This window comes from Schistocerca piceifrons, chromosome 2, assembly GCF_021461385.2.
Source record: "Schistocerca piceifrons isolate TAMUIC-IGC-003096 chromosome 2, iqSchPice1.1, whole genome shotgun sequence".
Taxonomy (NCBI): Eukaryota; Metazoa; Arthropoda; class Insecta; order Orthoptera; family Acrididae; genus Schistocerca; species Schistocerca piceifrons.
The window spans coordinates 670,697,805-670,711,301 of record NC_060139.1 but is presented as its reverse complement, the minus strand read 5'-3'; the positions used below and the strand labels follow the sequence as shown (position 1 = coordinate 670,711,301).

Genomic DNA, 13,497 nt, shown 5'->3' with positions numbered 1-13,497 from the left:
TGGTCATATTACCATGCTGCACAAATTATCTGAATGCAAATTTAGAAAATGGGGAGAAATTTTTGGTGTAGTGTTCCACCCATAACAACAAGAGTTAAAGAGCCGTAGGCATTTGTAGATGAAAAGAGCGGGGGGGGGGGGGGGGGCCGTTATTTAAGGGTGCTATTGTGCTCTTAGGAATCTACAGACTTCTTATTTGTTTATTCGTTGCAGTATCTAGTGTATTTTAAGTAATGATTGTGTGTGATTCTACTACACCATGTGTGTACCCCATTTTGCATTACATAAATTTTTTTAAATGTACATGGCAAATTACTCAAAATCCTTTTATGCAGGTGGCAGTTTCTACACAGTCATGAAATGAACACAAGTGGCTGCCCCCCTCCCCCACACACAAAAACACACTCGCTATAATGTTTTCAACATGCATTCTTACTAAGTTTCCATTCCAGCATATTTCTTGCATAAAATAAGATATTGTATTTGTGCACTTCCTGCCATCATCAGTACACAACTAAGGAAGATATTTTTCTTTGTTTCTTTCTTTTCAGTATAAACAATGATCAGCTTTTCTCATACTAAAATGTCATTTGGTGTGCTTAGTATCAATTTTCTTTGATATTTCGGTGTATTTGGTTGGGATGACTGATTTTGTGTCACAAGTTAGGAAAAAAAAAGTTTCAGTATATTTTTGTTTCAGTCTTGTTTTAGTTATTTCAAAGCCTAGACTATTGTATGGCAGTCAAGTGATATTGATAAAGTGTTTAAAAATCACCAGAAGTGTTCTCTAATGACAGAATTAATTTACTTCCAATTAGTATGTTGTAGTGATGCCTAGTGATCTTTAATTAAAATTATTGTTGTTGATAGCTATATATCTCATCAAGTGACTGCAGACGGCGAGGGCAATTGGAATTGGCAATACAGACTTTGCTTGAGCTCCAGAAACAACAAGAACTAGTGGCAGAAGGAATTCAACATGCACATGGCACTGGTAGCTAGAGCAATTTATCATTTCCAGTCTGTGTAAATGTTGTGATCTGGACATAAATGTGTGTGAAATTTTGTACTAAAACACTGGTTGTTTGTTGGCTGAAGAATGTTGTACTGTTGTGTGGAAAGAATAATAAGCAGAAGATTTCAAAAATGAAATAAACCATTCCTCCCTCCCTCCCTCCCTCCCTCCACCTCTTCGGTTTATTTGGCTTACAGTTGAGGATGCTGCTCTTTGTTACATTAAAAATTCTATCTGTTTCACCAACAGTTGTCATTAGTAAATTCATTTGTTATATGTTTTTATTTTATGATGAAAAAATTTATTTAAATTAATGATGTTAATTGGGAAAAGTGAGCTGCAGTACTGCTAAAAACTTTGTTATGTATGGGGACACGTGAAAGGTGGTCTCTGTGAGTGTGTTAAATTTTCTGTGACTCTATAATGATAATCTGAGGAAAGTAATTAGAATAAATACGTGGATGAGATATGGATGAAATGAATGCAGTAATGTTTGCCATGTGTAAAAACATCTGTTCTTCTAAGGCCAAAAGGATAAGTTGTTCTAACAGACAATGCAGAAATAAAACTTGTAGTAACTTAGACAATTACTATTCTTCTTTACTAAATTTATGTTTGTATATTTCTTTTCATCTGTAGATGATTGTGGACACTGCCTTCCACCATTACAGAGTACTCGGCTCCTACATCATGCTGGTGGCAAGTGTCCTATTACAGGATTTGATATGGCTTAACAGTGAGAAGTAGCTGATATCATCCTCAGAATTAGTAACATCAGCAACGTAAATACATCATTAATACCAAGAGACTCAAGAACAGTTTACTGTGGCAATAAGAATGTAAAGATGGGGCACCCAATGGTATGATGCCAAACAGAAATCAATGCTGCATCATTGCAGAATCCACAGTCATTGCTTGTTTTATGAACCAAAGCACTTCATGCTGTCAAGAAGAGCCTTACTCTGTCTGTATTATTGTGATCACATACTAAGCTGCACCCACCCCCTTTTACACAGTGCAATAGTGGAAATTCTTCTACAGAATAAAAGGAATTTTCAAAAAGAAACTTTTTCAGTTTGTTTCCAAATGTTATTTTGCTGTCTGTCAGACATTTTATATTGTTTGGTAAGTGATCAAAACTTGAGTTGCAGCATTGTGCACCAGTTTTTGTGCTAAAGGAAACCTCATTGTGGAGTAATGACTAGTATTTTTGCTTCTAGTGTTGTAATTATTTGCATCATTACTCCTTTTGAACTGTAGTGGATTATTTACAACAAACTTCATGAGGGAATAAATATACTGTGGAGCGCTAGTCAGAATGCCAAACTCCTTAAACAGATGCCAACGAGATGGTCATGGGTGAGAACCACATATTACCGTTACATTTGGTCAATGAATACTTGCTTAAAGATGAGTTACCCGAGAAAATTATGCCATAGGATATTACTGAATGCAAATGTGAAAAATATGTCAACTTACTGATTTGTCTCACCCCAAGATCTGAAGTGATTCTAAGAGCAAATGCGGCTGCACTACTTTGTTTTAGGAATTCCAAAATGTGCACTTTCCACTTTAAATTCCCACTAATATGTGGACAGAGACAGCAAAGGACCTAGAAGAGCAGTTGAACAGAATGGACAGTGTCTTGAAAGGAGGATATAAGATGAAAATAAACAAAAGCAAAACAAGGATAATGGAATGTAGTCTAATTAAATCAGGTGACACTGAGGGAATTATATTAGGAAATAAGTTGTAGATGACTTTTGCTATTTGGGGAGCAAAATAACTGATGATGGTCAAAGTAGAGAGGATATAAAATGTAGATTGGCAATGGCAAGGAAAACTTTTTTGAAGAAGAGAAATTTGGTAACATCAAGTATAGATTTAAGTGTCGGAAAGTCTTTCCTGGAAGTATTTGTATGGAGTGTAGCCATGTATGGAAGTGAAACATGGACAATGACTAGTTTAGACAAGAACAGAATAGAAGCTTTCAAAATGTGGTGCTGCAGAAGAATGCTGATGATTAGATGGGTAGATCACGTAACTAATGAGGAGGTACTGAATATAACTGGGGAGAAGAGGAATTTGTGGCACAACTTACTAGAAGAAGGGATCGGTTGGAAGGACATGTTCTGAGGCATAAAGGGATCACCAGTTTAGTATTGGAGGGCAAAAATCGTAGAGGGAGACAAAGAGATGAATACACTAAGCAGATTCAGAAGGATGTAGGTTGCAATAGTTGCTTGGAGATGAAGCTTGCGTAGGATAGAGTAGCAGGGAGGGCTGCATCAAACCAGTCTCTGGACTGAAGACCATAACACATGGACACCCATAAATTTTGAAGTTTCCATCCTGCTTATTATTTGCTCACCATGTGTTATGCTTATCATTGGAGTAGTACCTCTAGATGTGCAGAACGGAAAATGTTGTGTCTCTCTAAAGTTGAGGTAAGGCCATATGCAGAAAACCAGTCAATGATACATTATGAACACTGCTTACCATTTCTTCTGGTCCTGTATGTATGCTTGGATTGATTACAATACTACTGTCACCTGCAAAAAACAACTAATTCTGCTTACTGTAGATTTGATAGAAGATCATTTACATATGTGAGCAACAGCAGTGGACCAAAGGCTCAATGTGGGGAATCCCCACACATGATTTCTCCAGAGCCAGAATTACGTCTGCAGACTATTTTAGGTAAATTACTAAGTACAAGTTCCTGCATTCCTTTGGTCAGATATGACACTGTCCGTTGGTTAGCTATAGCATTGGTCCCTTCAAATGTCAGTTTATCTAGGGGGATATGAGGGAGGGGGAGAAATAAAACAAGACTGAGAGGGCACCGCCATTCGTAGATGTAGTCATACATCCCATTCATTTCATGAGAGGTATCATGTCTTTAAATACGTATATCAGAGAAAAGGTGTTTGTGACTGAGACTATTTGATAAGTGGAGAGCACCCCACCTGCGGAGGGGGGGGGTTTAAATCGTATGTCCATATATGCTGATCCAGAGCTAACGATCCCTGGTGACTGTACAGAAGTGGATAACAGCCAGATGACTTCACCAGCTGAGGTGGAGATAGGCGTTCCATAGAGCAGGCAGTGCAGAAGAAACAGATTCATGAAATCTAAGAATGCAAAATGTCAAAGATAATGTATTGGAATTGCTAATTATCAAGTTGAATGTCAGATCTGTTATGTAAGTACAGTATAACCCCGCTTTTATGTTTCTGTAATCAATTTTTACCCCCCGTTTACGACATTTTTTATTGCTCCTGTAAAATTTCCTGTGTCCACGATATTAATTTGCATCTGGTTTTGCGACAACATATTTATAATTTTCCTGTGATTTATGCTTAATAAAAAAATGTTCATGGAGAAAAAACCGACGTTAGATGATGCCAGCATGATGTTGGCTGCCAAGTTTCTTGCCTCTAGGGCACTCTGCTCAGCAGATATGGAGCGGTAGACTTGTAAAAGTTGGTACAACTCGTGCTGTATCTCCTGCCACTGACAAGCTCTACTCGGCATGTTGGCTGATGGGTGCTATTTACAACGTGCTCCCAAAACCGGATTTCGTAAACTGTTTTCCCGTTACCTCTTCTGGGTGTTCAAGATCTGTTCAAATAATCACAACCATTACCACACTGACTCTACTATGGATGTGCAATTTCATGATTGTTGTCGTCATCAGTCACACCTTTGTCTAATCATATTTAGCATGTTTCCTTGTTTTCCCACTTGCAGCACTAGTTGACATATTCACTCACTTTGGATTGCTCAAATGTTTTAGATTCAACCTAGTGCCAAGTACCTATTTTTTCATGCTGGGCAAAACATATTTTGAGAATTTTTTCTCACTGTCAGGTGCAGTATTTACATGCGAGAAGTAAATTATTGCCAAATGACCAAAAACCCAGGAGGAAAGGCAAAACAACGACAACATGACTTAAGAAATGACACAAATATTTACTAATAATGACAAAAAAGAAGGGGCTACAATCGTACAAACCTTTACGGCAAGCGATTTCCCTTAATTGCTCCAGGCAAATGCCAGGATGGTTCCTTTGAAAGCGCACGGCCGACTTCCTTCCCCGACCTTCCCTAATCCAATGAGACCGATGACCTTGCTGTCTTGTCTCCTCCTCCAAACAATTTAATCCAATCCATCCTTTACGTCAACCCAAATGATTTTAGGGATGGAAAATGATCAATGTCCTAGTCAAAGGGCCGTGATCCAGGACATATCAGATTGAATATGGGCCCAAATTATAGCATTAAGCAAAATCACAACAATGAAAAATTGGTTATTAGCAGAAGATGAGCAACAGAGATGTACTGAAATTACGAAACCGATAGTTTTAGGTACAGTGTGATAAACAATTGTGAAGTAAATGGATACATAGACTCAAGAAGTGAAATTTCCATAATATCAGAATTATTATTTGATGTTACGGAAATTTCACTTATGGAGTCTACTTACACATTTACTTCACAATTGTGGACAGAAAAAAGTTTATTCAATACTTCCTGTAACTGGTGTATAAGTAGTAGGCATTGCAGGAGTTAAAGCTAGACAGATTAAACACGAAGTAATTACCAATAACATTGAACAATTTTACGTTTATGCAGACATGTTTAGTAATACCTAATTGGCTGATAACAGGTAATCCTTGATTTCTCCACACAATTTTAATGTGTAATTGTAGAGACAAAGTATACATAACACCATTTAAAGAAAACATTATTGCAAGTACAGGCAGACATAACATCTGCTTAAATAGCAACTAACCCTGTTTTGGAGCTAGAGAGTACAATTTGAACACAAGGTGAGATAGAAGAAGAGAGTACAATTGGAATGCAAGGTAAAATACAAGAATAAATTAAAAGCTCAAGCTTATGAGTTTGAGTTATTGGACACTTTACAAAGAGATGATTTGTACAAAATATTACCATATGTTACAGTAGTTTCAGGTAAGCCTGAAGTACTGCTTTTCTGTACGAAGGTAAGTCTTACCAATTACATGTACGGTATTACCATTTGACTTGAATATCTCAGTATCAGAATTTATAAGAGGCCTAGATGCAGTGCTAGGTAAAGATGTTAAAAGAACTCGTAGTTTTAAGATCAAAGATGAAACCCCTTTCTTTTTTAACCTGTATCCTTGAGTGTTTTCCCAGCAGTACAAGAAGATATCCATAAGAAGTTGGATGAAGTATAGTGGTTGTGCGTAAAGCCACAGGAGGAGTACATCTTGTATTGGGTGCATGGACTCAGAATAAACATATAGAAACCAAAAGAGAGAGACCAATCAGTACAGGTGAAATTTTGACAAAACTTCAAACAAGCTAGGTATTTCAGTTCAATGGGTCTCACTGCTGGTTACTGCAGTTCAAATTTTATGAGCATTGAAAAACAATTTACAGCTTTTCTGTACAAAGGTAAGTCTTACCAGTTACATGTACGGTGTTACCATTTGACTTGAATATCTCTGATACAGAGTTTATAAGAGGCCTAGATGCAATGCTAGGTAAAGATGTTAAATGAACTCGTAATCTATGTGGACAATATACTCCTAGTATCCAAGACATAGGAATAGCATTGTAATTCATTGTCAAGGATACTGGAAAAGTTTTAAGTTAAAGGCACTACTATTAAACTATCATAAGTCATTTTTTCCTTGGGCACCCAGTAGATATAAAGGGGATAAAACCAGATCTATAATGAATCAGAGCTGTAAAAAAAATGCCCAAAACCATAGAATACTAAACATTTAGAGACTTTTCTAGGGTTATCAGGAGTTTATCGGCAATATATTTGGGGTCAACCAATGAATAACACGAGATTTTTAAAAGTGTTGAAGCAAAGATCAAAATGGGTTTGGGGAACCAAAGAGTCCAATGCTTTTAATAAAATTAAAGTAGCATTCGTAGAAGCACCAATTTTGAAACATCCACAAACGGATCAGCCATGTAACTTAAGTACTGATGCTTCCAAGTATGGGATGACAAGTGAATTGTTTCAGGGTGAAGCAGATACGAGTTTGGGAGAGCACAACACATTAGCATTTGTGAGTTGAGCTTTAAGGAAGCATGAGTTAAATTATACAACAACAGAAAAGGAGTTATTAGCTATTGTATGGATCATTAAGAAATTTCAAACTTTAATTTGGGATCAAAGATAACTGTACATACCAACCGCTAAGCCTTAGCATTCCTTATGGAAAGTTGCCTGTCCCATGGTAGACTTATATAATAGGTGCCTTATTTTTATTTTTTTTAAAGAATACGAGATTGATGCTAGATATATAAAGAGTTCACAAAATATAGTTCCTGATGCATTATCATGTTTAGTATAAGGAATGAATGACATGGTAGGAACGGAAGGTCCTGGAATTACCTTTAATATAAACTTTGTAGCATTAAGCTGTACAAATAATGAAGTACAGAACTTGGCTTCATGTATTAAACAAAATGTACTTAACAATCCATATTTTGGTGATAAATGGATGACACTGAACCAGGGAAGAACAATAGATGACAATGTGTCAAACTGGACTATCGAAAACTGCATTATTTTTTGAGAGTCAATAAAGTTAGACCAAAATGGAGACTGTGTATACCACAAACAGTGGAGTTTGATTTAATTAATTTTATTCACAGAGGTATGGACATTTTGGAGTATGCATATAAAACATGATTCAATTTTACTATTTTAAAAACTTAGGTTGAAAAGTGTTATCAGTAATAAGATATTGTGAAGTACGTCAAAGGATGAAAGACAATAATCAAGCACTGTTGTGTAAGTTGTAGCCGATAATACCCAAAGGACTGCATGTCCTCACAGCAGCGGACTTTTTTTAGTCAACTACCCACCAGTAACGGAGGAGTAACTTTACATATTTGTACTAGTAGAGAGTCGATCAAAGTACATTAAGCTCTATCCAATCAAACATATTAACAACCCAACAGTAATTAGGTGTTTAAAGTAATATTTGAAAGAGATGGGAAACCATGTAGGATATTGACAGACAGTGGACCACAATTTACCAGTCGAGCCTTTAAATAATGTTTAGGATTGGAAAAATTAAACCCACTGCTATTTCAAAAGGCCACCCACAAAGAAACCCTTTTGAATGAATAATGAAGGAAATTGCTCGACTTTGTAGAACCTCTTGTTCGAAGCAACATATAGGTCAGGAAAAGTTGATTCCAGAGTTTCAAATGATTATTGACGGACTACGACATCTAACTGCAGCCCTATCACCTATAGAAATAATGGACAAACAATTTATAGGAGAAACTTGGTTAAAATTCTTTAGTTGGCCAAAACACAGAACTGTGCCAATAGAAGAAATACAATGACAAGTAACAAAAAACTCTATAGACAGTGCAGATCTACGAGTCCATTGGTACAATGAAAGGACCATACAATGTAGAGATTTAAAAACTAGAGTATCCAACTGGAAATCTAGCCAAGCATTGTTTTTTACTCTGAATAATGTGAATTAAGGATTTTTTTTTTTTTTTTAAACTATTGAAGGTGGGTTAGAGTTCATTTTATAAGGGAGGTGCGCTATTTGCATTACAAGTCACACACAATCAATTAACACAGCACTTCTTTATGCTGTACAAGCATTCCATGGCAGGGTGTTGGACTCACCTTTCAAGGCCTGTTTGGGTGAAGTCAGGACATTACCGTTCTGTAGGGCATGTCAACCACTCTGCATCCTCTGGTGTCCCAATGAAGTACCTGGCAGGGAGGGTGTCATGGGGTACGGAGGCAGAAAGGAATTCTCTCTTTGAAGTCCATCTCCTTTACTTCTTCAGAGTCAACACACTGATCCTATTTTTTCGCTTTCTTATTCCTCAAATTTGAGGACCAACTCTGAATTTCCACATTCATATGTCTCTATTGTTGAGTCCCTTTCCTTTTTTCCAAGTCAATAGTGACATTCATTGTGGATTGATTATAAAGTTTACTTCAGTGAACTTGCTGAGGAACAATGCACTCCCCCTCCCTCCATGCACACACTTAAAAAAAAAAGTTTACAATCATGCACATGATCTCAAGCAGATGAGGGAAGATTTATAGGAACAAAAATAGTTTTTTAGGAGTTAGTCTTGTCACTTTTTCAAGGGGAGGAATAAATGGACCAGGTGTCAGAATAACCCAAAGATAAGAGTGACAAGCTAACATGTAGAAGGAAATGGGGTTTGGGGGAGAGTAGTGACAGGAAGAACAGACAGGAAAACTGTCCAGAAAAAAATCAGGAGTCTGTAGGAATCTGGTGTGGCACTTAGAGATAGGAAAAAGAAAAACAGAAGGGAGAATTGTTGGAGTACTTAAAATAATAGTAAAGAAGCTATATGATGCACTTTATGGGTAAGTTAGCCCAGATAATGGAACTTATATGATTTTTGGGTGGACCCAAGGAAGGGAGGTAAGTCATATTAACGAAGTTAGAGGAAGGAGTACTTAATCTCTGGAAGGGCAGTGTTGAGAAATATGTACAAGTATTATTATTTGCACAAGGATACAGACCCCGGACCACGGAACATTTCCCCCAGACATTAAATAAAGTTATTAAAGTTAAGTAATTTTCCAGTTCCCAAGGACCAAAGTAATCTCTGAGTGCTCTGATGTTTGATTCTAGAATTATAGATAATATTCACTTTTTCCAATAAAGAAAGAGATTTTTGTGATAAGGTATAATGAATTATGTGTTAATGGTGAAACAAAACACACAGAAATACTGACTGCAAAGTTAAACTTAAAGAAAACTGAAAGTAATTGTGAAGGTATTCACATAACATTTGTATAATAATTCAAATTGAATGTGTGGCTACAACATCCTTTCTTTTAGTGGGAGGATATGTAGTAATATGTCCCATCTCTTGAATGAGAGGTATCACATCCTTAAATAAATATGTTAGAGATGAGATGTTCATGACTGAGAGTAGTCGATAAATGGTGAACATCCCACTGTTGGTAGGTGTTTTAAATCATAGGTACTGATACTGGAGCTAATGATCCACTGACTGTATGGAAGTGGGTAGCAGTCAGTCAACCCTACCTGCTGAGGTGAAGATAGGAGTTCGATGGAGCAGGTGGTGTGAAAGGAAGAGCTCCATGAAATCTAAGAATGCAAAACACCAAAGGTAATATATGTAATGTAACTGTTAATTATCAAGTGGAATATCAGATCTATTATGAATGTAATACAGAGAGGCAGTATACGAGTTGGTAGCCGTCCTCATTTATCATGTATGGAGTTGTAATTTTGAAGATAATATAAGAAAGTAAATCTAACTTCACTTCTTACTTACGTGGTGGAGTGAATGAGAATGAGATGTTAATTTTCAGCAGCTTTATCTGGAGCCTGCATGGTGGGGAAGTCTTAGCCAAGTTGGAGGAAGAAGGCATACAGATTCAGGGCATAGGCTAGCTGGACCCTGATTAATAATTCGTAACAGCAACCAAATATTCAGTAAGCAATTTTCATTGTATATAAGAGTCGGTCTGCTTAGGTGAGTGGCAACGTGTTTGCCTGCCATGCAGTGGACTTGGATTCGATTCCTGGCGGGGTCGGACATTTTCTCCGCTCGTGGACTGGATGTTGTGTTGTCCTCAGCATCATTTCATCATCACTGACATTCAAGTTGACCAATGTGGCAACATCTGAAATAAGACTTGCAACCTGGTGGCCAAACTTCCCTGGATGGGACCTCCTGGCTAGCAATGCCACATGATCATTTCATTTCATTTTATATAAGTGGAGTATTAAGATGGCAAATTATTTAAGGGTTTGGTGCATGAGGTGAAGTATAACAAACCACCACACAGCCCAAGCTGACCTGAAACACTTTGGTATAGAGGTCTCCTGCTAGGTGGAGTTACTAGAGGCCTTCACAAGACAACTGTGCAGACAGCGTCAGTATTTAGGTCAACGTGTGAGCATAGTGTTATGTTTCTCTGACTGTTAGCGTGTTCTGCTTGCAATGTCATTAAGGCACCTTTAAAAGAACAAAGAGTGTGTGTGAAATTTTGTTTCCTGCTTTAAAAATCAGCAATGTAGACTTACCAAATGCTTCAAGGGCTTTCTGATATATTCTATGAGCCACACACAACTTTTCGACTAATTTGTGTGTAATAAGATGAGTGTTGAAGACCAATCTTGTCCTTGATGCCCTGCAACCTCACAAAACAAGGAAGGCATTGAAAAAATCTGCCAAAAAACCAACAATTGTTGTTCAAAACTGACCAAATTTCAGCTGAGACATGCATGAGTTGGAGCTCATCCCAGAAGATTTTGAGTGAGGGCCAGCACATGCGACGTGTTGCCACTAAATTTCTTACACAAGAGCAAAAAACAATATGTATCAATTTGTGCCAGGACTTGAAAACAGAGATTGAAAGTGATCCAAATCTTCTGAACAAAGTCATTACAGGTGGTGAGAGGTGGTGTTACAAATGTGACCCAGAAACCAAGCAAGCATCATACCAGTGAAGGACTCCCAGAAAAAAAAAAGAAAAAGGCAAGTGAGGTCAAAAGTTAAGATGATGGTCATTGTCTTTTTTTAATGTTCAAGGAACTGTGCATTGGGAATTTGTGCCCTCTGGATAGACTGTTGACCAGCAGTTTCATGTGGAAGTTTTAAGATGTCTGCAAGAGGACATGTGGAGGAAATGCCTGGCACTTTGGCTATCAGGTGACCGGTACTTTCATCATGACAATGTCCCTACACACATGGCCTTATGAGTGACACACTATTTGCCATTTTATGGATGGTCTGTCAATCTCCATCCATTGTATTTGCCACACCTTGGCTGCATGCAACTTTTTCCCATTATCATGAATGAAAAAATGCTAAAACAGAAGAATTGTGATGATGTGGAGGCAGTAAGAACAGCTTCACAAAGGGCACTGGATGATATCAAACTTGAAAAGTTCTAGGCATGCTTCAAACAGTTGGAAAAAAGACTTGACAAGTGCATCGTATTTAATGCAGAGTAATTTTAAGGTGACTGAAGGAATTTTGTAAAAAGGTTCACGAATAAATTTTTTATAATAATAATAATCACTTTTTTTCTTTGACCCATACCCCTCATACTATGTTTCTTACAGTCAAATATCTTAGATAGATCGCGGAAAATACCAACCAGCAATATTTTATTATTTAATGCTTGTAAAATTTGATGAGTTAACATGTAAATGGCATTCACCAAATTTTACAAACATTAAATTATAAAATAAAATGAATCAAGTGAGGGAGTGCCATGGTAAGACACTATAACCACACTTGGGAGGAGCAGTGTTCAAACCTCCATCTTGTCATTGAATATATCTGACTCCCATGGGTTCCTTCCTGTTGAGGTGAGCAACAGGCCAGTATGTGCCTTTGATTAAGTTTTAATTGGTTGGATGATTGGTCTCCAGTAAATGGATTTATTACACTATAAAATTTAGCTAATACACAGTATGCACTGTCTGTGTGGAATCAGTGTGTAGAAAAGATGGTTAATTTGAAGAAGCAACAAAATATTTTTATCCACAACAGCAACAAATGGAGCAAAAAATTGTCAAGGGCTGACAGAAGATAGTTTTATTATGGCACATGAAATGAAAAGATGTTGAGAGCATTTGCAGACAGTGAAGTTGTTAGGAAATGCAGGCTTTGTGTGGCCAAAATCATCTGTCCAGACAACATTTCTACAAGTAGCTAGTAAAATGTTCACTTGCCAAGCATGGAACATTGTACTCAGTTTATTTGAGTAAGAATGTGTAGCATGACTGGTATTCTTACTCACTGGATGAAAGTACAGACATAAATAACACTGGTCAGCAGGATATTATTATCTGAAATGCAAGCAGGGGTGTAGGGCAGGAGATTCCAGCAGTTCCATTGGATGATGTGTGGCAGCACTGTTGTGAGAAACTGCCCTTTAAAACAACCCAGGCAGCAGGTACTGGACATTTCCACCACCATTTTCCAGAAAATGCTGGCACAGAGTAACATGTGATGCCAGGCAACATTCCTTGTCTTGTCACAAGCTGCTATCTGCAAATGCAGGGGTTGTGCCACTGAAACTCATAGCATCAGAAAGTCAGCCATTCTGTGAAGTTTAGATGCTGCTGACAGTTGGCTGTTGTCTCAGAATATTTTGTGGAAGTGTTTTTAAGAATCTGAGGTGCATCATGTGAGGAAGATGTTGTGCATTTAATGGGTGCAGATCAACCCAGAAAAACACACTGGTGAAATTCTTTTCTTTCCCTGTGAAAGATGAGGAAAGGTTCATTGAAACAAATTCTATTACTTTAGTCCACATTGCATTAACCATGACTATCTTTCCTGTACTACTTCAACAGGTATCTAACCTAAATTATCTTTATACTTTCTTTCTCACCTTTTTATTCAGTGATGTTCCTCGTATAATTCAATGGGCAAGCCATGGTATGCATTCACATACTCTG

At 37.4% G+C, this 13,497-nt stretch overlaps 1 protein-coding gene across 2 annotated transcripts in view; it reads left to right on the top strand.

The window, feature by feature from the left end:
- The window catches only part of LOC124777438 (28S ribosomal protein S22, mitochondrial), a 39,213-nt gene extending 37,160 nt beyond the window's left edge, over positions 1-2,053 (top strand). The window contains exons 7-8 of one of the 2 annotated variants that reach the window (XM_047252844.1): positions 871-994; positions 1,655-2,053. In XM_047252844.1, coding sequence (XP_047108800.1) covers positions 871-994; positions 1,655-1,749 — 219 coding nt within the window. In that variant the 3' untranslated portion in view covers positions 1,750-2,053. The remainder of the gene's footprint in view (positions 1-870; positions 995-1,654) is intronic. The other variant, XM_047252845.1, reaches the window with a different exon arrangement.
- The last annotated feature ends 11,444 nt before the right edge of the window (positions 2,054-13,497 follow it).